The sequence below is a fragment of the Molossus molossus genome, unplaced genomic scaffold (assembly GCF_014108415.1).
Source record: "Molossus molossus isolate mMolMol1 unplaced genomic scaffold, mMolMol1.p scaffold_m16_p_14, whole genome shotgun sequence".
Classification (NCBI taxonomy): Eukaryota; Metazoa; Chordata; class Mammalia; order Chiroptera; family Molossidae; genus Molossus; species Molossus molossus.
This window is the reverse complement of record NW_023425349.1, coordinates 30,961,370-30,987,289: the sequence shown is the minus strand read 5'-3', so window position 1 is coordinate 30,987,289 and position 25,920 is coordinate 30,961,370. Positions and strand designations below refer to the sequence as shown.

At 47.2% G+C, this 25,920-nt stretch overlaps 1 protein-coding gene across 1 annotated transcript in view; it reads right to left on the bottom strand.

Annotated features, from left to right (window-relative positions):
- TBC1D2 (TBC1 domain family member 2) overlaps nt 1-24,291 on the bottom strand; it is a 49,408-nt gene extending 25,117 nt beyond the window's left edge. The window contains exons 1-5 of the mRNA XM_036261912.1: nt 23,753-24,291; nt 21,217-21,358; nt 15,291-15,438; nt 7,732-7,865; nt 3,740-3,933 (exon numbers count right to left, since the gene is read on the bottom strand). Coding sequence (XP_036117805.1) covers nt 3,740-3,933; nt 7,732-7,865; nt 15,291-15,438; nt 21,217-21,358; nt 23,753-24,127 — 993 coding nt within the window. The 5' untranslated portion in view covers nt 24,128-24,291. The remainder of the gene's footprint in view (nt 1-3,739; nt 3,934-7,731; nt 7,866-15,290; nt 15,439-21,216; nt 21,359-23,752) is intronic.
- Between the last annotated feature and the right edge of the window lie 1,629 nt (nt 24,292-25,920).

Here is a 25,920-nt window from a genome sequence, read left to right as displayed (position 1 = left end):
AAGTGAAATACGCCAGTCACAAAAATGCACATATACAACATATAGAAATATTAAAAACAAAAATGGAAGATTGTGAAATGTCCATTTTGAAACTGCTTTTGTCCTGTAAAAAGTTATATAAAAGGTGTCACGTCACGTGAAGTGCACTCAGAAGTCTTTGCACCCTGTGCAGCGGAGTATACTCAGACCTCTGCCTGGGCTTCCAGGGAAATAACAGGCTGCTCTTTCCCCCATCGACGGAGTATACTCAGACCTCTGCCTGGGCTTCCAGGGAAATAACAGGCTGCTCTTTCCCCCATCGACGGAGTACACTCAGACCTCTGCCTGGGCTTCCAGGGAAATAACAGGCTGCTCTTTCCCCCATTGAGTTTCCCAAGCAAATTACATACCTTCACCAAGTCATCCTGAGTGAGATAAGTTGGCCCCATGCGGCCCCAGGGAGGGCCCTGGAAGACTCCCTCATTCCCAGCAGCCAACAGATGGTGAACATCACCAACAACAGCTTTCCATCTGCCAGAGCAGACGGCCTTCAGGCTGCGTGCAATTCTGTCACCTCTGAGAACCTGAGTAACCTGGCCAAGCAGCCATCTGGTACTATCTCCTGGAGTCCAAATCTCTCGTGGGGCCAGCACTGCAGGGGCCTGCCATAGATGATGGCTTACTGGGTATTGGAGTCGCCCTGTCCTTTAATATGACACAAGGAGGTACAGAGAGTATCCAACAGAGTTTGAGTTATAGATTCTTAAAGGATCTCTAAAGTTATTGGCAATGGCCACCTGGCTGTCTGAGCCAGAACAAGACCCCAGCTCCTATGTTCTCCAGTAGCCTCAGGAAGAAAGATGGTGTCTTCCCAATGAAGAGCCATGGAGGGGCTTCTGGTAGATGTGGGCCCTGAAGTCCAGGGAGCTGTTTCCCCAGCTGAGCAATTGGACTCAGAGGGTCAGAAGGAGAGCTGTTCTCCGACCAGCATTCTGAGTGTCTAGAGCTTGGCATCCCAAGGTTGCGCTAGCCTCCTGTGCCCACTCTGGGCCAACAGTTGGTCTCTTTTGCTTTTTACCTTCTTTGATTTTGGTGTCTGGGCTGGAGGTAAAAGCCCAGAGTTGGTAGGGCTGGGGCTCCCCCTTCCTAATGTGGAATGAAGACTTGACCTCTGTCCATCACTGCTGTTCCCCATAGCGCATTTCCTTGAGGTCCTCATGGGAGTTCCCCAGAACTCCTCAGAAGGGTTCTCCCAGAGCCCCTCAGCGGTGTATGTCATTCCTTCTAAGGCAGGAAGGAATCAACAGAAAGGGCAAGGAATGCTAGCAACAGCCCAAATAATCAAAGCCTGAATCTGCTGGGCAACTGCTGGGGGCCAGGCACCAGGCTTTATGAATTTAGACACAGGCCTCTCCAGGAAACATGGTTATAACTCCACTTACAGAGGAGGAAACCGAGGCTATACAGGTTAAGAGACTTGCTCAGGGCTAGAACTGGGGTCTGTGTCATCTTATTTAAAGGTCTGTGCTCTGAATTACCCACTAGACCGAAGCACATTTGTGAGATGGGTTGGAGAGCGTGCAAATCCACTCACATTGGGGGTCAAAAACTAAACCACAAAACTTGCTCTCCTCCCACTACCTGCGAGGACAGGATGGATTGAGGTTTGCTGGAAAGTGAACCAGTAACAAAGTCCAGATTCTTTAATGCTTGAACAACTTCCTCCTGACACACTCTGATAGTAGGGGAGTTGTCCACAGCTGGGGCCGCCCTCACTAATCTCCAAGACCTTGCCTTCAGTTACAGAAAAATGGTGCGTCCTCCAGGGCTGCAGAGCTGTCAGGGGCAAACCTAAGTGAAATCTCTGCCTCACAGGACCTCTCTGCTTCATTTGACAATGCATGTGCTTTAGGACAGGCCAAGTCAAGGGAGGCTGCCCATATTTTCTAGAAAAAAGGGTATGTTATGGTGAATGGAGAAGTGGTGTTTACTTTCCAGATTTCTTTTCCTATCCAGGTTCAGGTTTGGGACTCAAGCTGTCCTGGTTCAGGGATTAGGCAGTTGCTCTAACTAGAGAGTCTGCTCCTGGTGCTGCACTGCCCTCTCCTCCCTGCCAGGTGACCCTCACTGCTTCACCTGGTCGCCCTGGATGTAAACACGATCTACCCTCTGGGTTGTAGGCTTTTTAATGACTTTCATGTCTGTGTATGCGTGTGATCTATTTTCTACAATGACCATGTAGCTTTTTCTTCTTCTTCTTTTTTTTTTTTAATCCTTACCCAAGGACACTTTTCCATTTTTCGTTCAGATAGAGTGGGAGGGAGAGAGAGGAACAGAGAGAGAGAGAGAGAGAAACATCAACATGAAAGGGACACATCGAATGGCTGCCACCCGCACGACCAACCAGGGCCGGGACAAACTGCAACCGAGGTACGTGCCCTTAGTGGGAACCGAACCTGGGTCTCTCTGGACCGCAGGCCGACGCTCTAACCACTGAGCAAAACCGGCCAGGGCTCTTCTTCTTCTTTTTTTTTTTTATTATCCTCACCCAAGGACATTTTTCTATTTTTTGTTCAGGTAGAGTGGGAGGTAGAGAGAGGAAGAGAGAGAGAAACATCGATGTGAGAGAGACACATCGATAGGTTACCTCCTGCATGACCCTGACCAGGGCTAGGAACTGAGGTACATGTCCTTGACCGGAATCGAACCCGTGACTCTTTGGTCCATGGGCTGATGCTCTAACTGCTGAGCCAAATCAGCCAGGGCAGCTATCTTTTTTTTATTTTTTTATCCTCACCCGAGGACATTTTTCCACTTTTTTTTGTTAAGATAGAGTGGGAGGGCCCTGGCCGGTTTGGCTCAGCGGTTAGAGCGTTGGCCTGCGGTCCGGAGAGACCCGGGTTCGGTTCCCGCTAAGGGCACGTACTTCGGTTGCAGTTTGTCCCCGGCCCTGGTTGGTCGTGCGGGTGGCAGCCACTCGATGTGTCCCTTCACATCGATGTTTCTGTCTCTCTCTCCCTTCCTCTCTCTCCCTCCCACTCTATCTGAACAAAAAATGGAAAAATATCCTCGGGTGAGGATAAAAACAACAACAACAACAACAACAAAAAAAAGATAGAGTGGGAGGGAGAAAGAGGAAGAGAGAGAGAGAGAAACATCGACGTGAAAGGGACACCTCGAGTGGCTGCCACCCGTACGACCAACCAGGGCCCGGGACAAACTGCAACCGAGGTACGTGCAGAAACCGAACCCGGGTCTCTCTGAACCGCAGGCCGACGCTCTAACTGCTGAGCCAAACCGGCCAGGGCTCTTTTTTTTTAACTGCTATAATTAACTTCTCTATGAAGCCTAAATCTTCCTCCCTGTTATTGTCCCCTGTTGGGCCTGACTCAGCCCCTGGGCCAAAAGAACTGCCTGCTTTTTCTGTCCTGTGAGTCCCTCAAAGATCTGTGCCCAGTTACCAGTTCCCTGGGTGGCCCCTCCCAGGACCCTGCATCCAGATCACCCTTCTCCAAACATTGTCCCTCTTCAGGTATGGGGTCAGACCATGCTCAGTCCTTCAGGAGGGGTCTAAGAGGTAATTATTAAAGTAGGTCTCCAGAGAGCCTGCCCTTGGCGGCTTTCTGTCACCTCGTTTGAGTGACAGCGTGTCCCTGAGTAATCAACAGCACAGCATTTTCAACCACCCATAGTTTGCTGTTAAGGACCACAGACTGGCCTATATGAAGAGGGTTCTCCTGGAGACTGGGCCAGAGCTCACCTTCTGAGACTTTAACTCCTTGGTGAGCACCAGAACCTGCTGCTCCAAGGCCAAGGCTTTCTCCTGGGCAGTTCGGTTCCGTGAGAATCCTTCGGCAAAGAGCGGAAAGGTGTTCTGCCGCTTGGCTTTCTGAATGAGACTGGCAGTCAGAGAGGATTTGGGTGCAGGCTTCAGAGAATCCACTGGATCTTTCCCTGATCAAGAGACAAAACACAGGGTATGATCAGGGTCTTGGCAGTTCTCAAACTTGAGCTTGCTGCAGAAGCACTTGGAAGGCTTGGTAAAATGCAGACTGTGGGACCCTACACCCTGGGCTCTTCATTCAATAAGCCTGGGCGGGGCTCGAGAACTTGCCTTTCTCAAATATCCCTAGGTGATGCTGATGCAGCTTGTACAGGGCTGGACTAAATAAACCTTATTTACACTGTGCTGGCCAGGCCATTCAGCCCATCCTCGAAGCTGTGCCTGCCCCCTCTCGGATCCCCACCCGCACAGGCTGTTTGCCAGGTGGTTATCCCCTCAGTCACAAGCCCTGATGGAATGTCTTGCTTCTTGTATCAGGATCCCACCTCTGTCCTCTGAGCAATTTTCAAAGTACACAGACCTGTCTCTTGATAGGAACATGGAATATCTGTACTCTGCATTCTTACCCCAGAGAGCAGCTCAAACTACAAGCTAAGTTAGGAGACATATTTCCCACAGTTGATTGCCTCAAGGCTGCATAGTCCTTTTAATTACTCTCGGGGCAGGGTCAGCAACCAATGGCCCACAGGCCAAATCTAGCCTTTCTTTTTTTTTTGTAAAGAAAGTTTTATTGGGATACAGCCACCTGTGCCTCTGTGCACCGTCTGTGCTGGTTTCCCTCCGTAAGGCAGAGCTGAGTGCTGGCAACAGAGCCCACATGGCCCAGAGGTCCACGATCCGGCTCTGGACTGAAAACCTTGCTGACCAGCGCTCAATGTTATTCTCAAACCAAATCACTCACTCAGGCCGCCTTGTCCTGCTGTCCCCAGCCTTTGCTTTAGGGCTCTGCCATCAGTCTGCAACCACGGACATTTAGTGGCCTGATTACATGGTCAAGGGACCTTGAGAATCTTGTTTACATGGTGCAGACACATCATGCCTATTATGAGGCCCAGCAGAATTTCTCCTCAGGCCTCAGCCCAGAAAAGACTTTGCTTCTTCTAAGAAAATACATGTTTAGTCTTGTGGACACTGAGAATAACCTACTTGCATCTCCCTTTGCTGTGGCTGCTGAGATGCTCAGAGCCACATTTGCTGCCCACCCTTAGCTACTCTGAAGGGTCTTATCTACATTTTTAACGCTAATCACTCATTCATTTTCCCCAGTTATATATTTTAATAAGCTATCCTTGATCCTTTTGAGACTAAGGTATTAAAAATAAGGATGTGGCCCTGGCCAGTGTGGCTCAGCAGTTAGAGCAGCGGTTCTCAACCTGTGGGTTGCGACCGCTTTGGGGGTGAAATGACCCTTTCACAGGGGTCGCCTAAGACATAACAGTAGCAAAATGACAGTTATGAAATAGCAACAAAAATAATTTTATGACTGGGGGTCACCACAACATGAGGAACTGTATTCAAGGGTCACGGCATTAGGAAAGTTGAGAACCACTGAGTGAGAGGGTCGGCCTGCGCACTGAAGGGTCTGGGGTTTGATATCCGGTCAAGGGTTGCAGGTTCAACCCGCGGCCCCGGTTGGGGTGTGTGTAGGAGACAACCCAAGTCGATGTCTCTCTCTCTCTCTCTCTCTCTCTCTCTCTCTCTCTCTCTCTCAGATGAGGATGAACAAAAACAAACAAAAAAACAGCAAAAATAAGGATGTGGAATGGGATCCTAGGGGAGAGGACACATAGGGCTTGGAGGACGAGCTGAATGACTTAGCATTGCTTTTCTGGGGCTCAGGCTGAGGGCCAGCCAAACAGGCTTGAACAGATAAAGAACTACTCTAGTAAGTGACAGGAACCAGAAGCTCCTTGAACTTGTTGGGTATAAGAACAGACTTATGAGAAATCCGGTGGAGCCAGGAACACAGCAGCCCGCAGAGCTCCGGGAATGTCATGCCGTTCTCTTCCCGGCCAAGGGCCCTAGGAGAGTCAGCCTCTAGGCAGCTCAGCCCTGCAGCTCTGCTGACCTCCGAAACACTGCTGTCCATCAGCCTGCAGACGGGCAGCACAGGGATCACTGCGCTCATTTTACAGTTGGAGAAAACAAGGCCTAAGACAGTGTGGCTCGATCAGTGCCTTAGGATTTCGTGGGAGTATCTCAAGGCTGACTAGGAGGGGCAGAGGGTGGGGGACCAAGGGGAGCCCAGACTCCCAGCCCTGAGTCAACTCAGCTTTTATCTGCTTTATATATTAGATTTTGTTTATGGCATCAAGGTTTCATGGCAATAAAGACATAGTTTTAAAAATCACTGATTTAGAAAATGAGGTTTCAGGTCATAGTACGTGGCCAGAATGCTCGGCCCGAATCCTGGTTCTGTCACTAGCTGTGTGACTGTGAGCCAGTCACTATACTTTCCTGTCCTCAGTTCCTTATTTACTAAATGAGAATAACAACAGTATGTGTGCTCAGGGTGTTGTAAGGATTACACAGGTTACTGCAGGTAAAGCGCTTAGTGCACATGACAGGAACCTGAAAGGTTCCAAGTGCAAGACGCCAGTCAGAAAGGACCACATGTTGTACAACTCCATTTATATCAACCACCCAGAACAGGCAAATCTGTAGCGACAGCAAGTAGATTAGTGGTCGCCTAGAGTTGGAGGGAGGTGGAAATTGGGACTGATGGCTGAGAGATGTAGGGACTCTTTTAGGGGTTATTACAACTGTTCTAGAATCGATATGGTGATGGTTGCATAACTGTGAATATATTGAAAGCCACTGAACTGTGTACTTCAAATGGTGAATTGTATGGTATGTGAATTATATCCTAAAACAACTGTTACCCGCCCCCCCCCCCAAAGTGCTTAGAGTAGCCCTGGCACAAAGTAACTGCTACATAGAAGTGCTAGTTTCATTATCATTATGGATTTGATATAGTCCTGACCTTCTCGTGGACTATTCTTGTGATCTGCGGGGTCTCCCTAGGCCCTGCTCCAAAGGGGCGCTTTTTTAAGAGTCACTTCTCCATGGCCCAGGGGTCCTCTCTGCCATGAGAAGACCCCACAGTGCTGCCCCAGCCAGTTTTCTCCCAACTGTTTCTAAGTTAAAATAGGTTCTAAGGGCACAATGCCACTTTCTTTTTTTTTTTTTAATCCTCACCCGAGGATGTTTTTCCATTTTTTGTACAGATAGAGTGGGAGGGAGAGAGACGAAGGGAGAGAGAGAGAGAAACATCGACGTGAAAGGGACACATCGAGTGGCTGCCACCCGCACGACCAACCAGGGCCGGGGACAAATGCAACCGAAGTACGTGCCCTTAGCGGGAACCGAACCCGGGTCTCTCCGGACCGCAGGCCGACGCTCTAACCGCTGAGCCAAACTGGCCAGGGCCACAATGCCACTTTCAAAGAGCCAACACCCCACCCTGCCAATGGTGTGGGTCTCTTACATTCTGCGAAAGAAATAATAAAGTGCTACGTCTCAGCTGAGACGGATGCCCGAAGGCCATCTTCTCTGCTTCTTCAGGCAGGTCTGACAGCGTTAAATCACGTGAGATTTTCTTTTGTTACTTTAAGAATCATGGCTAAGAGTTTCAGTTTGGGAAGATACAAAGAGTTCTGGAGACTAACGGTGTTGATGTTTGCAGAGCAATGTGAATCTACTTAATGCCACTGAACTGTATCCCTCAAACTGGTTAAGTTTTATGTTGTGTATATTTTACTACTACTAAACAATACTAATAAATCATTGCTATTAGACCCATAAACCCAGGAGGAGTGCCCTGGAGAGTTCCATGGCTGACACAAAAGCACAAATGCTGGTTTCTGGGGAGGAGAAGGGCACTCACATGGTCTCTGAAGGCAGCTCACCTGGGGCGCTGGGGTCAGGGGGTGAGGGCTGCCCCTCCCTCTGAGGCTCCTTGCTTGGTAGAGAAGCTTCCTCTGTAGGTCCGTGGCCGGTTCCTTGGGCCTGCCTGTTGCCCCGGATGTTGTACATCGTGTTTCTGAAGGAAAACAGGAGCACAAGGCTGACAACCCTGCCACTCTGCCCTCTCCTCCCCGCTGTCACTGCTAAAGCTTAGGCCGCACGCCTACCCCCAGGCATGGCCTCATCAGTCTGCTAGACTCCAGGCACCCTGCCACTCCCAAGCCCCCAGCCCCTCTCCTTTCCCTTATTTCATCACTTATCACCTTCCACAATATTGCTTATAAATGATATAAACTGGACTCCCCTACCTCACCCCTGCGGCTGGAGTGTAAGCTCCACGAGGGCAGGGATGTTCGTCTGTTTTGCTCACCAAAGCACTTTGAATGCCTAGAACAGTGCCTGAAATATAGAGGGCCCTCACTGTATACATGTTGACTACATGCTGAATGGCCTTTCCAAATTAACTTTCCTAAAACCTTCACCTGGTCTTGAAACTACCTGTCTCAAAAATCATCAGTGGCTCCTTACTTCTGCTGAGAAGAGCTCCGAACATCTGGCATCCTTATCCTCTTGCTTTCTTTCCCTGCTCCAATCTGTTCTCTCTGGAGCCTTCACAGGTCATCTCACAGCCTCCGAGGAGCTCACTGCACTTCAAGGCCACCCTGTGACCAAGCACTTGCCTAGGTGGAATAATGATGTCTTTTCTTCACAAACTGGGCACTAACACACCTGCACGCCTGCTGGCAACTGGCACTGGGGTTGTATGTGCCCAGAGTACAAGCTCACTACATGTTCGATTTGCAGGAAGGAACTAAGTACCACTAAAGGCTGGCCTAGGTCCAGGGACCACAGAGAAATTCATAGTGAGTCAGATGAAAAGACAGTTCAATTGAGTTTATTTTCCCTTTTCAAAGATACAAAAGTAGACATATTTCAAAATTAGGAACAGGGAAGAGAAAATGATTCAAGGAATTCAGTAGGTCAGTGTTTTTCAAACTGCAAGTTATAAACCATTGGTAGATTGAAAGATCAGTTTAATACCATGACCAGCATTTAAAAAACAAAATAGAACCCGGTCGGTGTGACTCAGTGGTTGAACATCAACCCATGCACCAAGAGTCACTGGTTCGATTCCTGGTCAGGGCACATGCCCAGGTTGTGGGCCCAATCCCCAGTGGAGGGCATGCAGGAGGCGGCCAATCGATGTTCCTTCTCATCAATGTTTCTACTCTCTCTCCTTTGCCCTTCCTCTCTCTCTAGAATGAATAAAGAAAAAAAAGTAAAACAAAAAACAAAATAGAAAAATAGAAATGTACCCCAAGAGAGGGTTAATATTTTGTGAAATATATATATATATATAGCGCATATTCCCCCAAAATGTACGCACACTTTAACAGCTGATAACTCACTTAATTTTCACTCCTTTTCAGGTTTAACTGATTAAATGTGTTATCAGCTGTTAGAGTGTGTAAACATTTTTGGGGGGACACCCTGTATATATACATTTGTGTGTACTGAGCTATTTCTCACTGTGGCCGTGGTCAACAGAAACCACCACACTAGGGATCATTTATGTAAGGGCAGCAATAATGTGGTAAAAAAAGAAGAGGATGCAGAAGTTTGTAGATCTGTGCTTGAATCCTGGCTCTGCTGTATCACTCCAATGTTAAAGCAGATTTCTAGCATTATGGGGTACAAATTACTCTGAAAACCCGTATTCCAAAACCCTAGATGTTAGATAAATACAAAACATATTTCACAAATATTTAGCTGAATTATCAGGAAAGAAAGAGAAATCTTAGGTACTAAACATGACAAAGGAGGTAAAACTCAAGCGGGAAGAAAAGAGGAAGGTGAATGTGTAGATTAGATTGCTGTTCAGCAAATGTAGGCATATCTTGGAGATATTTTATTTATTTATTTTAAACGTTTTTGTTTTTTAGTATGTTTCTATTAAAAAAATAAAATAATAAAAATTAAAGTACCTCATTGCTAAAAATGCTGAGCCTGCTGAAAAATTGGCACCGATAGATAGGCTTGCTCAACAATAGTTACCACAAAACTAATTTGTAAACAACACAGTATCTGCGAAGTATATATAGTCTTTTCTTTTTTTAAAATATGTTTTTATTGATTTTTTTTTTTTAATAGAGAGAGGAAGGGAGAGGGAGGTAGAAACATTGATGAGAGCGAAATGTCAATCGGCTGCCTCCCACACGCCCCACACTGGGGGCTAAGCCTGCAACCCAGGCATGTGCCCCGATTGGAATCGAACCAGTGACCTCTTGGTGCATGGGTAAATGCTCAATCACTAAGCTACAATGGCTGGGGCTTTTTATTTTTTTGGTTAATCTTCACCCGAGGATATTTTTCCATTGATTTTTTTTAGATAGAATGGGGGCGGGGGAGAGAAACATTGATGTGTGAGAGAAAAACATCAATGTGAGAGAGGCACATTGATTGGTTGCCTCCTGCATGACCCTGACCAGGGCAGAGATCAAACCTGTAATCCAGGTATGTGCCCTTGACCAGGAATCAAACTTGTGACCCTTTGGTCAGGCCAATGCTCTAACCACTGAGCTAGGGCAGTATCTTCAAAGTATAACAAAACAAGCTATGCCAGTATTCACTCCTTCCCTGCCACCTCTTGACTTTGGGCATGGCCATGTGACTTGCTTTGACCAAAGGAAAGTTAGCAGATGTGATGTAAACATAGGTTTAAACTCTGCTCGCATGTATGACCTCTTGAAGAACATGCCTCAGATAGCTGCTGGCCCATGGAAGATGACAGATACGTGGAGTAGAACTAGATCTTATCAATAGCTTAGAGTCACAGTCAGGTGAACCTAGCCTGTATCAGCTCAACTCAGACGGGTGCAAAATAAATGCTTATTACATGACACTAAATTTTGAAGTGCTTGCAGCATTATTGTCATGAGAGTTGATTACTATATAAGTCTGTTCAGAGATCAACTGTTTTGTTTTTTTACATTGGAATATGATTGACATATAACATTACATTTGTCTCAGATATACAGTATATTTATTCAATATATGTATATATTGTGAAATGACGTTAACTAGACAATAAATCTAGTTAACATCCATCACCACACATAGTTACCATTTTTTTCCTTGTGATCAGGGATCAATTGTTGATACCAAAAACCTAGAGCCTTGCTTGCAAGGGAGGAAAGAAAACAAGGTTTGGACCCACACCAAGTGTAGGGTTGAAATAGAAATTTTACATAAAGCTGAGACTCCTGAAAATCCATAACCTCTGTGAAGAGGTTAGAAAAAACATGCCTGCTGGCAAAATTCACACAAAGAAATACTAGGTGAAGGCTCGGGGTATTCAAAAATTTTTTGTCATATCTTTATTTGATTTTGATATCAGGGTAATACTGACCTTATGAAATGAATTAGGAAGTGTTCCCTCTTCTTCTTTTATGGGGGAGGGGGAAGAGTGTGAAGAATTGGTATTAATTATTCTTTAAGTGATTAGTAGAATTCACCAGTGAAGTTATCTGGTCCTAGGTGTTTTGTTTTCGTTTATATTTTTGGGTAGTTTTTTGATTACTAATTCAATTTTCTTTCATGTCTGTTATAGGTCTATTCAGCTTTTCTATTTCTTCTTGAGTCAGTTATAGTAATTTGTGTCTTTCTAGGAATTTGTCTATTTCATCAAAGTTATCTAATTTGTTGGCATATAATTGTTCATAGTCTTCCCTTATAACTCTATTATTTCTGTAAGGTTGATAGCATTGTCCCCTTTTTTGTTCTTGACTTTACTAATTGATTCTTATGCCTTTTCTTAGTCTGTCAAGTTAAAGGTTTGTCAATTTTGTTGATTTTTTTCAAAGAATAATTATTTAATCTGAAACTTACCTTTAAAAGAAAATCCAGTTTCTTGGTATAGTTGGGTCCAACATAAAAAGGAGATTGTACTTTAATGGAAATGAATCAAGTTAAGAACAGAGAAGAGGCAGGCCGGTGTGGCTCAGAGGTTGAGCATCAACCCATGCACCAAGAGGTCGCCAGTTTGATTCCTGGTCAGGGCACATGCCCAGGTTGTGGGCCAAATCCCCAGTGGGGGGCATGCAGGAGGTAGCCAATTGATGTTCTCTCTCATTGATGTTTCTATCTCTCTCTCCCTCTCCCTTCCTCTCTAAAATCAATAAATAAAAAAAAAAGAAGAAGAATGAGAAGAAATTAGAACTTGGCACTCCCAGTACCTGACTTTGAAATTTGGTTTCTGACTCCTTTTACTAATATTATTAAGGTCCTGTTTTAAGGAGCCCAACACCTTGGTCAAGTCACTTCCCCTTCCTAGCTCTTATTTTCCCCATGTAAAAATAAAAGGTGGCAGTCAAATTAAAAAGAATGATAAGGCCATGAGGGGCACTATTTACTGAGTAGCACTTTGTGCTGGGTCTTGTGCTGAGCCCCATTACAATGTATCTCACAAACCACAAGCCACATGACTTAGAGAGGACCCAGGGACACACCCCTATAGCCAGAGGAACTGGCTGGGTGGGGTTACTATCATTGCTGCCCACAATTCCCCTTGCTTCTCCAACATGTTCAGGAGCTCACAAGCAGTCATGCCTGGGGTGTGGGAACCATAGAAACCCAAACTTCAGGGCAGTAAAGGGCCTTTTAAGCTCTGGTCCACATCTCCTCTGGGGATGGGGAGTGCACTAACTATAGACCCACACCAGGTGGCTACTACCCAGCCAAACTATTGTGCTTGGAAGAGTCATCTCCATTTCACCTATTTATTGACTTGGGTTGGAGCAGTTCATAGATCATTTTCTGTGTAGGTTTAGCTCCAAGTGTGAAAGGCCTGGTCAGTATAAAGGCAGTGGTCATAAAGGCTTGTTTTAGAAAGAAAACCTTGCGCAAGCCATTTATCCCCTCTGAGCCTGGGTTCCCTCATCTGCAATGGGGAAGATGAACATATTCAACAAACAATGAGGTCCTTCCCGGACCAGGCTCTAAGCTGAACACTAGTAATGCAACTCATTTAAACCTCATACACATGCATTCAATGCATTCAATCCTCACAACAGCCCAAAGAAGTAAGTACTACTATCACCTCCATTGTACAGAGAGGAGAACCGAGGTTTAGAAAGGATAAGTAACCAAAGCCACAGAGGTGGTAAGTGGTGGGGCTGAGCATCATACCTGGAAGTCTGACTCCATAGCTGAGAACTTAAATGTTATACCACGTTATAGGGTTGTCCAGACAACTCAATGAGAGTGTAAAGCACCCAGTACAGGGCTCTAGAAGCCCCCTTACTCTCTTACCTAGACTATGACTGGGGCTCATGGCAGACCCAACTGCAAACTCTAAGACCAGCTAGAATAAGGGGGTATAGGAGATAAGGGCAACCCTGATCTCATTGGGTTCTCCCCAGGACACTTGCAATGCTGCCTTGCATTTTCTGTGGGTTACTACAAGTGTCAGGAGGAGGTAACTGACAACTCTCCGGAAACTTCCTTCCTTTCTTGGTCTGTACATATTTTCTGTTCCACTTCTATAGTTTGTGGTCTTCATCAGGCATGAACCTGGTGTAATCTTTGTGAGACCACCCTGGATACAGTATGTACTGGCTGGATGGCTGACCTCTGAGGTCCTCTCAAACCTCCCATCAGGCTCACAATGTACCCTCAGCTCCTGGCAAGGGAAGATCCCCAGCAGGGTACCCTCCTTCTCCACTCACACTGGGAGACTTGGGGGCTTGATCATGCCCTATACTCCCCAAATCTCTCTCTCTCTAGCTCAGATCCCTCTCCTGAGTTCCAGTTTCCTCTACCCGGTGCCTGTCAGGTGCCTCCAAGCTCTAAAGAACACTCATCATTTTTTTCCTAAAACCTGCTTCTGTCCTGGGAACAGCATCACTACCTTTCTTGTTACCCAAGAAAACTCAAACACTGAAGCTGACAGAGGGAAATGCTATGCCTGAGTCACACAGAGCCCAGGGTCTCTAATTCAAGTCCAGTGAACAGTCTCTTCTGCTTTTGCAGAGGTCCAGTTTGTCTGAAGTCCTCACAGAAAATATGCACCCAAATAGGATCAGAACTGGGTATATAGTTTGAATTCCCAGAACCTTCCATTCTGTCAGTAAGAGCAACAATAGTAGTAGCAGATACTAAAGGGTGGGGCACAGTTGTGAGAACACAAAACAGTTTATTCTTGTATTATTATTTATAAATTACTGTATTATTTTCCATGTGAATAACTGTTAACCTACTTTTGCCCTACCCTGTTTTTATTAGTGCCTACCTATTGCAAAGCACAGTTCTAAAGCAGTTTGTATGCAATGATTATTTAACCCCTGTGCTAATCTTATAAGGCAAGTACTGCTGAATTTTATATTTACTAACAATTTAAGTGCAGCTCAGAGAAATCAACTTGCCAAGGATACCACAGCCCATGACTGGTGGAGCCAGGATACAAATGCAGGCTGTTTGACTCAAAAGCCCAGGCCAGCCCGGCCGGTGTGGCTCAGTGGTTGAGCATCAACCCATGCACCAAGAGGTCGCCAGTTCAATTCCCAGCCAGGACATATGCCCAGGTTGTGGGCCCAATCCCCAGTGGGGGGCAAGCAAGAGGTGGCCAATCGATGTTCTCTTGTCAATGTTTCTATCTATCTCTCCCTCTCGCTTCCTCTCTCTCTAAAAGCAATAAAGAAAAAAAATTAAAAAAAAAAAAAAGCCCAAGCCATATTGCTATCTTCTTATAAACTTCTTAAAACAAAGCCTGCCAAGGGGAAATTGTATATATAATACATTATTCAATGAAAAAATAGCTGAGATATGATGGATGTACAAAAAATTACACAATAAAAGTGAATAATTTGATGGGTTTGACATATATAGACACTTATAAAGCCATCACCACATTGCATTCAGCATGATCTCAATTATGCATGTATGTGTATAGAAAAGGAGGAAAGAAATACACTAAATGCTAAGAATGCTTGTCTGGGTACTGGGATTATGGATAATGTTAAATTTATACCTTTCGAGAGATTTCTAATTTCCTGCAAAGAACATGCACTACTTTTTTTTTTTATCCTCACCAGAGGACATTTTTGTATTTATCTTCAGATACAGCAGGAGGGAGAGAGGGAGGAAGAGAGAGAGAAACATCAATGTGAGAGAGACACATCGAGTGGTTGCCACCCACACGACCCCAATTGGGACAGGGACAAACAGCAACCGAGGTACGTGTCCTTCGCAGAAACCGAACCCAGGCCTCTCTAGTCCGCAGGCTGACACTCTAACCACTGAGCCAAACTGGCCAGGGGGAACATGCACTACTTTTTAAATCAAACAATAAATGTAGTATTTTAAATAATGGCATGACTTGAAAACAAAGCTGCTATTCCCTCCCCAGGCCCACCTCCCTACTGGGAATCACCCAGATCACAGTAAGTTCTGAAGAAGGGGCTGCTTGCAGCTTGGCTAGCCCCTCAGCCTCACTAGCACTTACTGTATTTCAGTTCCCAGGTGCTTGAGGGAGATATTCTGAAGGGCCAAGGGCATGGTGGGGGCTGGCTGCAAGGCAGCTGCCACACCCACATATCCAGGGGGTGTTTTCACGGGGCACAGGAACTCCTCCAGCTCTGCCTCCTCTTGTTCTGGGGAACAAAGAAAAGGGAAATCATCCACCTAGGTCACTGCACTTGGAAAGAGGAGATAGGTGGGCGCTATGGGCTCAGATTCAATGGGGGGGGGGGGCGCGGGAGTCAGGGAGCTGCCTGAACAAGCCTTCCTTGTGAGTTAATAGCAGCAGAAGAGGCAGGTGGTTCACTGAATGTTCTGCAACCAGTAAAATGATGCATTTTGTTGCACCAGCCTTCCTAGAAACATATTAAAAATTGCAAAACTGCAAATATTTCTACTTCTGAGAATCCACTCTAAGGAAGTTGTCTGAAATGCAGACAAAGCTTTATGAGCCGGGAGGCTCATCCCTGCACTATTTAGCCTCGATCTGAAAATAACATCAAGATCTAAGGAAAGGTAAAATAAATCAGGATGCCTTCAGTTTTAAAATGATGCTAAGAAAAAATGCTTAAGAACACGGGGAATGTGCATGGGACATAATATTAGGTTGAAAAAGCCAGATAAAAAAATTGGGGTTATAGTATGATCTCCATTGTATAAGTCTCAAAGAAATACTTTGCAATCTTAATGGTGGTCAGAACTGCATGATGGGATTAGAACTGAGCAGGCTACTCATTACAGTTTACTGCCCCCCCCCCCCCAATTGCCTGTAGTAAACATAGGTTACTTTTATAAACAGAAAAATAATATATACTTATCAAAAGTAGATGTTAATAAAGAGATTTTACAACACGGGTATTTTAGGGTCACCATACTGAGTACTAAAAAGCAAAATAAAGCATTTTATATGTTAGCGGATCAGAAATACATTTAAATAAAAGGCAGGCGAGAGGTCATAACATAATGTTAACACTACTGGCTGTTTCTGGGTAACAGGCTTGTGGCTACTTTTCTGTTTTTCAAATGTTCTGCTTAAACAGTGATTCCTATACAGTGAGTACCCAGATTTAATATTAAGGAAAGTTTCAAGGCCAAGGAATCATTTCTTGAGGTGTAAGAGCAGTATAAGGTGAACTATTCAGAAGTTAGTTTTGAATGTCAGCCAGTGGAGGAGAACCAAGGCCACTTAGGGGATGGTCTGATCTTGCTCAGGCAGCCCGAGTCCCGCAGGGCAGCAGACGCCTTCCACTTGGAGCCCTCTTACTGACAGGGTGAAATGTAGGGGTAGAGGAAGTTCATTTTTGCACTGCATCTGTAAGAACATGAAATGCAATGGTAGGAGCCAGGGAAAGTTGTTCAATCTACTCGAAAATAAACTTTGCAATCAAACTTGGCAAATAACAGATCTGTTAATCCCTAAGAGGCTCTTTCAGATCCGTCAGGCTGGCTAGTACTTGGCCATACCCTCTCATTCTTTTGAGTTCCTCCCTTCAATTTACTTTCTCAGCAGTTTGGGTGTCTACCCTGAGGTTTCCAGGTAGGGCTGGAGACAGTGAGATAATCAAAGGCATAGGAAGCTCCCAGCTTCAGGAGCAGGGAAAAGTGCACATTCTGGAAGACCAATTGGGCGAAAGCTGGAGGGCAGCCAGCCAAAGTGCGGGGAGTTCTGGGAGGTGGAGACAGATTCCTTCCAACTCAAGTCAGGGAAGACTTCCTGGAGGAGGGGCACTGGAGCTGGGCCTGGAGTGTTGGAGGTGACTTAGACCTGCAGAAGGAGTGTGGGAGGATCCTGCTGTGTAAGTAAAGGTAGTAGCAAGAGGTTCCAGAGCCAGAGTTGAGGATGCCAGGAGGGACCCAGAGAAGGAGCCCATAAGGACAAATGAGATTAGGGTGGCTAAAAAAGGTCTCATCTGGCTGGAATGGCAGAGCCCCCTGGGGGTTTCAGCAGGAGCATAAAGAAACCTGGTTGACTAGAAAGGGCTATAGCCGTGGAGTTGGAAGACCTGAGGCCAAGCCATGTTTCTGCTAGGAGGGCACTGTGACTGGGCTGATCACTTTTTCTCTTTCGGCTTCAGGTTTCATATGTTTAAAGCTGGAAGGCCGTCCTGCACTCTGCCTCCTTCAGAGTTAAAGTATATGAAAATGTTTAGAAAACCATAAAGCCCCACACTGTGGACGCACATCTTTCAAAGTAGTTTTATCCAGATTTTGAGCTGATCACAATAATTAAGGTTTCCTTGTTTATCAGTACTTGAACCATCTTTATTCTGCCTCATTCAGAACAAACAAAAAAATTACCATCTGTCTAAGATTTTAACATCTTGCAAGTACTTCCCTAACTGCCAATATCCGTTTTCCTTTAACTTCCACCTGAGGCTCCAGATATACTCTGAGGCCACCTAGAACTACACCTTGGGGATAAATGTCACCACTGGTTGGTTTCAACAAAGAGGAAATAGCAGCCCAGAGAGGGTGAATTTTGTGGCCAGGCTTGCACAGTTGTTAGCAGAGCCATGGATTCAACCCAGTTCTTCACTTTTCCTTATTACAAGCAGACGAGCAGACAGTTCAAAGAAGGGAGGGGTGCCCAGGAAGGTACAAGCTCCCAATGCAAAGGGGTGTCCAAAGGAAGAGGCACATGATGGTGATGCCACAGTGAAAGTTAGCACTTCCTGCAGGAAACAGAATTGACCCGTCTCTGGTCTGGGACCTCTGGGCCCCTCTCCAGCCTGGAGAAGTACCCTCAGTGAAGTGACCACACAAAGATTTTCAGTAGCATTTACTTGTAATTCTCCTTTTGCCTGAACTATAGAGGCTGTCCCATCACCAGTAGGAACAAGTCACTGCCTAACAAACAGGGCTTAGGCCAGCAGGTCACCGGTTTCCTGGAGGACCCTGGACACATGGCCAGTCGTCTCCTCAGTTTGAGGATGGGGGGGGGGGGGAGGGAGCTGCATCTGCAGTCTAGGGTTTAAATTTCAGCACTGACATTTTCTTACTGTTTGACCTTTGACAGGTCCCTTGGCTCTCAGGACCCTCAGTTTCCTCTTCTGTAAAATGGGAATAACAGTAACAATCTCATAAGATTATTGTGACGATTAGATAGTTGATGCTGGTAAAGTGTTACAACGGTGAACAGTGTAAGTGTATTCATATATTTATGATGATAAGCATTTATAAAAGTGCTTTGTAAGATGTGTTCTACTTTGGCAACATGTCATTATTATCAATCTGTTGGCTTTCCCTTGATCTTTCTTGGTTCTGTGGAGACCAACGTTTAGGTAAAATATAAAATTAAGGTGTGACCGCTCAAAAGCTGTAGAGAACATGCCTTGCGGCCACTCAACACTATCCTGAGACTCTGTACAAGATGATGCGTCTGTGACTCAGTCAGACTGAGTCAGTAGGTTTTCGCTGCCCTGGCGGTAGGCCCCTGCTTCCTCCCAGGAAGTGCAGAGACTGCAGAGGTGGGGTAGCCTCCTCCATACTGCCAATCCACGGACTTCCAGCTTGCTCAAGACTCCAGAAATATCTTTCAGGGTCAGCTGGGGAAGGTTTCACAGGGCCTCAGGTCCAGGGTGGTGAGGGCATACTGCAGGGCGAGTGAGGCTTCAGAGGAGAAGCCCACATACATGCCTCCTGCCTCTCCCCAGTGTCCTCCTTGGGAGACTGGTGCCCTGGTCCTGACAACCACTCCCCTGTCACCATGCCCACGGCAGGAGCTGGCCCAGAGAGGCCTGCCAAGAGTGCTGAACCAAAGCCATAGAATTCAAGAATATGGAAAGGGTTCAGCACAGTAGGTGAGATTCCAAAGCTACTCTTTTGATAACCTGTTTCTTCCCATTTCAAGTCAGAGAGGGTTTCTCATTGCTTCTGGTCTGAGGCTGATGGGAAATTGTGTCAACTCAGGCTGCAGTTTTCAGCACAGCCAGGGTTGTTTGGGAGGTGGGGATTGGGGGTGGAACAAAAATGTAGACGCAAAAATAAACCCTTCTGTAAAGAAAGCCCTTAAAAGCATAAAACGCCCAGAAAGTTCTCAGAAGAGATTATTGATAAAAAGATGCAGTTATTATAAGAATAACAGTGTACATGTACACATATAATATCATTAGGACAGTTGTCATGTACTAAGCACTAACTATGTGCATGGCATTATGCTAAAGGCTTTACATTCCTTTCCTCATTTAATTATAAAATTCAATGTATTTGCTCATACAGTCAATTCAACAAACCAATGTGCCAGGCAGGGCACCAGATACTAGGGACACAGGTGACAAAGACATAGCTTCCACTCTTGAGGGCTAGTGGGCAGAGACTGACAAGGACACTCTAATTATTACCAATGTGACAGACCTCGAGAATCATCTGAAAGTGTTCAGGACTCATATAGAATCCAGCTGGCAAAGTCCCAGGAAGCTGGCAAGAGGAGGAGATGACACTAATGCCTGGCCATTGAGAATAAGCAGGAATTTGCCAGGCTGAGAAGAGAGCAGACGCCCTGGAGCCGCTGAAGCCTAAGGCACAAGGTGGTACGAGGCAGGTGCTGGGGAGCAGACAGAAGTGAGACCAGGCAGGGCTGAGTACGGTGCTGGAAAGCTGGGTGGCAGCCTGGGACATGGTGAACAGCCAGGGAAGGGAGTGGAGCTCAGGCTTTCATTTTAGGAAGCTCACTCTGGCTGCAACGAGGAGGATGGTCAGTGGCAGGCTGGGACATGGTGACACCAGAAAGGAGGCTGCTAGAATTTTCAGCTAAGAGCTGAGGCCTGATCCAAGGCAACAGCAGTGAGGGGGGGTCTGGGTCTGATGTGTAGGCCAGAGGGAGACATGGTCAGCACTGGTGACTGACTAGACTGGCTAACTGAGATCCAGGAAGAAACTGGGTAGCTCCTGTTTACTGGAGCAACTGGGTAAATGGGAGGATTTACTGAGGGAAGAGAAGCTGGGGGAGAAGTGTCCAGGGCAGATGAGCTCAGTCTCGGACATGTAAAACATCTGGGTATGGAGGTCTAGGATGCACTTGGCCACAGTCCTGCCCTCACCCATTTGGCTTCCCTATTAACTGAGGATGAGGCGTCTTAGAAATGCTGCAGATCTGTGCTGGGACCTCATTCTGTGCTCTTGCAGGGGCAGCTGTGGGTGATCTGTCCTGAATCTAAAATCTGCCAATCATATTCTTGGCTTCAGCATGGGGGTGGGTGGGAGGGAGTGATCTCCAGGACTCCTCCCTACTGGGATGTTCTAGAATTTGGGATCAAGAAACTTCATTTGTGGGCCATGTGGGGGTGAAAGATTCTGGCCTATGCGAACACCAGGGATAAAATAACTGGTCTACCCAATTCACAGTGCAAAAGCATTTGTGTAAAGCAATATCAATAACTGCATTTTCTCATTAACCTTCCTCACAGAAACTCTGTGAAAGTTTCATTTCTTAAGACAGTCCCATAATAGTCGTCATAACAGTAGCTGACATTTATTGAGCTCTGACGATGTGCCAGCATTGTTCCAACCACTTAAGGTGTATGGATTCATTTAATCCTCACCATAACCCTAAGAAGAAAGTAAAATTTCTTTCTGGTCTGTGGGCCAATGCTCTAACCACTGAGCCAAACTGGCCAGGGCAGAAAGTAAAATTTCTTTATTGGCCTCATTTTACAAGGAAAGAAACTGAAGCTCAGAAAAGGTAAGCGACTTGCCTAAGGCCACATAAGATTAGGAGCTGAACCCAGGTGGCCTGGCCTCAGAGCCCATGTTCTTGCCTTCAATGCTATAGTGTTGCCCTAATTGATGCCGAGTCACATCCCTGGCTCTCTGCTTCTTTAGCAGAGGGCTCCTCCCACTCACCCCCAACAGGAGGGTACAAGCTTAGCCACTAAGAGTCCTGGGTGTGCACAGGAGGTGAGCCCGTTGGGTACCTAGCTCAAGGCGCAGGGCACGCTCATTCCCAGCCAGGGCAGCATCAGGGGCGGCGGGAGGCGCAGGTGGGCTGTTGTGGAACTCCCAGCGCTTCATCTGCAGCTGCTGCAGCCAGTACAGCATCACGTGCTTGGTGGCGGCCTGAGAAGCACAAGGGTTAGTTGGCAAGGCCCTGTACTCTTGGGTGGGCACTGGGTGTGGGGCGTGGGAAGGTCAAGGGAGGCTTGGTAACTCTCTCCTTCCCAGAAAAAATTTCACTGTGGCTGGGTGCCCACCTCGAAAATACCACATGCTTCTTGGCCATAGAAGATAATCAGGCTCTGGTCTCTCACTTAGAGGTTCCTTAACCTTTCTGGGCCTCAGTTTCCTCATCTGTACTATGGTATACTAACATTCATTTCATAGGGTGGTTGTTATGAGGATGAAATTAGGTAAGGACGGTAAAGTGCTCAGCATAGTACCTGACATACAGTAGGTGCTCAAAATGCGCTCACTAGGTAAAGGAATTTGGCAGTGCTAAGAAAGATGGTAAGAGCTTTGAAATTCTGACATGGGTGGGGCCCTGGTACCATCACTATCTCTATCTCCCTGTGCAACATCTCAGTGTCTTGGCTGACTTTTTGTGAAATGAAGACTCCTTTCTGTTTTGGGGATGCACTGAAATCACACATATGATCGGGGACTGGAAAGCCATATGCACACTACAACAAAGTGGCACCCTCCAGGCAACCCAACATGTTGATGGCTGATGCCAGTCATTGTTCTTCCACCACTGGATGGTCCAAACACCTATTCTCACATCCATTTACATCACCAGATCCTCTAGGAAGGAGGCAGGGCAGGAGTGATCAGCCCCTTCTACAGATGGAGAAACTAACGCTCTGAAGTTGCTAAGGCTGGTCCCAGAACCTGGGTCTCCCATTTTTGAAATGTGGCTTATACAGAGAAGGCCTGGGATTGGGGATTGGTTGGGCACAGAAGCTGGGTAGCTTGCCTGGAGTGGATGGAGCCTCACAGAGCTGTTCACGATCAAGGCCACATGAGAAAAACAGCACTATACGGCAACCAGGGAAAGGCTCTCCCTTTCAAGAGGCTCACAGGTGAGGTGTGCATGAGGCCAGGGGGCTTCATGAAAGAGGCCCTTGGCCTGTCTTGAAGGTAGTAACTAAGAGAAAATGATGCCCACCAATCTTTTCTTTGTACTTTCCTTGAGAGACCTCAGGCTCTCCCAGGACTTTACCATGAACTTGTGCTGACAAGCTCCAGCCCATATTCAAACCCATTTTATTAATTCATTGGATAAGTATATATTGAGCACCTGCTATATGTGTCAGGGAACGTAGGAGGCACTGGAGATATGGTGGTGAGCCAACACACAGGCTCTATCCTCTTGGAACTTAAGAGTCTACCGAGGGGGACATACACCTGGATGTCCTACTGTCTCCTCTTCCTGGGTTCCCTGTCAGTGACTGGCCCAACCATGCAGTCAGCCAGTTACAGGAGCCATCCCTGACTCCTCTCTCACATTCTTCCTGCCTCACATCCTGAGCCACTGTCGCCCTCTCCAGTGTCACTGCTCTGGCTCAGCCATCATTCTCTCATGATTGCCTCCTGATGGATTCTGACCACCAGCCTTGCCTTCTCCTAATTTGTTCTCTACCCAATAGCCAGACTGAGCTTTCTAAACATTCGAACATCACCATGCTTCCTTCCTTTTTTAGAGAGAAGAAGGGAGAGATAGAAACATCAATGTAAGAGAGAAACAGGGATGGGCTGCCTCCTGCATGCATCCCACTGGGGATCAAACTCAAAACCTGGGCATGTGCCCTGACCAGGAATCAAACAGGGACCTCTCAGTCCATGGGACGATGCTCCCGTCTGATTTCAAAGCACATGGTTTTCCCACTGTTTCAGCCTATCTCAATTAAACATGAAGATTAGATCTACTGAAAGGGAAAACAGGTTTAGATATGCCCTGATGAACAATCTAGGCAAACCAGTGAAACCCAAATGTTTACTTCCCAATACCTGCCAACATTTTCTCAGAATTCACTCTTGGCCAAAACATCCGGAAAAATGATTCAGAATCTAGGCCTTGAGAGAGGATTGCAAAGCTCATATCTCGACTATACTTCAGCCCCAAGTAAGAAAATTAAGGTAAATGCATCATCAGGTACTCCCAAAAGTAAAAGTTTTGACACAGGACTTTAGAGGAAGAAAGACTAGGACAGTCCAAGACTATGAGATTACATACACCACTCTCGGATGCCTGACCTCGGGCCAGTCACGTCGTCTCTCTGGCTCAGTTTCCTGACCCCCACTGTGGGTCCAGCCCTCCTGCCCTTGTAGTGGGAACTCAATGAGGAAATGGGTGTGCATGCTCTTCGGAATTCACAAAATCCCGGGCCCCCACGGCTCATCGGGCGATAAGGATCGGTGATAACTGTTCCTGTAAATTTTCTGTGACCGCCCACCGGCTCCCGGCCCGGCCCTAGGAGCTCATGGCGGTTCAAAAGGGGAAAACAGCTCATTTACCTTCAGGGTAATGATCCGGCTGGGAGTCTTGATTTCGAAAGTCCCCTCCTCCGCGTCCACCTTGCAGTCAAACACCGCACTGGAGAGGTCGATGCTGTTCAAGGGGTTGGCATCCTGCGCGGTCCGCGAGTAATACAGGTGACACTTCCTCTCGTCGTAGAAGAACCAGCGATATTTCCAGCCCCGGAGGGGCCCCTTGCCGCCAAACTTACTTAAGTATCCACAGAGTTTCTTGGGGGCCGTCTCCAGGGGCCGGGTGCAGCCCTCCGACTCCTCGGGAGGCAGCACCTCGGGGCCCCTGGTCGACCGGGTAGGCTCTCCGGACCCGGGGTCAGGGGCGCTGGACCCCGGGGGTTTCTCCTGGGCACCCTCCATCGCCGCTCTGCCTGCGGAGGACCAGGAGGTCCGCAGCCCGACGCGGAACAAATCTCGGAGACTCAGAGGGAACCCCGCGAGGGCGGGGCCGGTGCTGACTCACCTGTAGGAAGGATGCTGCTGGCGGCGGTGAGGGCGCCTCGCCCACCGAAAACCCAGGAGGGCGTCTGGGCACATCCCTCCCGCCCTCTCAGCAGACAAGCCACGCCCACCGCCACGCCCCACCGGCTCCTCATGCCACGCCCACTTCCGGTTTCCTTCCCAGCCCGTCAGCCATCTTTACTGAGGGTGGCTGCAGCAGGTGAGGGGGCCTGTGGTGGAAGGCGTGGTGTCACTGAGCTAGGTTGTCCCGCGGGAGAGAAGCGGGACGGCGCCTGCCGTGGACTGTACTGCCCTGGTATCTCGCGTAATAATGTGGAAGGATAGTTCCTTCTCACGCCGTTCGGGCCGCCGCCTTTTCTGCCCAGGTGCCGCGCGTGTCTCCATGGCGGCGCACCGCGCGGCCATTGGCTGAGAGACGCCGGGCTCGGTGGCGCCACTTCTGGTCCCCCGAGGGCCCGCGGGGCTGGGCCTGCTCGCTTTCCCCGGCGCTTCAGTTGGCCGCCGGAGATTCAGCCGGGGCGGCCTCCCCTCCCCTGCCCCAGTTCCGCTCGCACCTTCCGGCGCCGGTTGCATAATAGAGGGCGCCCGGGCGAGGGGCTGCTCTGCTGGAACCCGGCGCCGCGCCGGGGCGGCTGGGCGGCTGGGCTCGGTACATGTCGGAAGGAATACATAGGCCCTGAGTCGCTCAATTTCCAGCCTCAGCTTGCTCTGGCCCTTGATTTCCCTCCGGTCTAGGGCGCACTCCTCCATTTCAGTCCACCTCTTCTAGCCCTTCACCCGAGGATATTTTTCTATTTATCTTCAGATAAAGTGGGAGGGAGAGAGAAACATTCTCTTTCCCATCGACTGGTGGCCTCCCACAGGGCCCTGGACGGACTGCAGCCCAGGTCCATGTTCCTGACCAGAAGGGAACCCACTGAGCCAAACTGGCCAGGGCCTGGCTTAGGTACTTTTAACGGGAGGCTGTGGAATGATACTGAAAATACTGGTTTGAAAAAGCAGGCCACAAAACTGTTTTTTTTTTTTTGCAAAACTTGCTGTTTGGCTAAAAAGAAAGTTGTGTGAAAGTAAGGTTGGAAAGATGATGTGTAATGTTGGTAATATTTTCCCTAGGTGGTGCGTGTAAGGATAATTTTCATTTTCTTCTTTTTGCTTTTCTGTATTTTCCAAATTAAAAAAATATATAGTTTAAATCATTTTTTAAATAAATGTACTTTTAAATACATATCTGTTCCTGTTTGTAAATGGCTCCAAAGTTATAATTCCTTACTTGAAGAACGGGGGTCATAAACCCTTTTCTAAGCTCCACTCCCACAGAAAACAAGAGAGTCACATACAAAAAGACTAATTAAGGAGATTTCTTAGAGAAAGAAATACATAGCATCCAGTTCTGGGCATTGTAGCCTAAGGACACAGACTTACTATCATTCTCATGGTAAGGAGTTAGAAGGGGTAATGCAAGTTTCTCAACTTGTCTACCCTGTTGCAGGTTGAATTGTTTTCCCCCTAAATTCATGTGTTGAAGTCCTAATCCCCAGTACCTCAGAATGTGACTATATTTGGAGACAGGGCCTATAAAGAGGTAATTAAGTTAAAATAATGTCATTAGGGTGGGTCCTCGTCCAAGCTGATTGGCCTCCTTATAAGGAAGAGGCGATTAAGACGCAGAGGGAAGTCCATGTGAAGACACA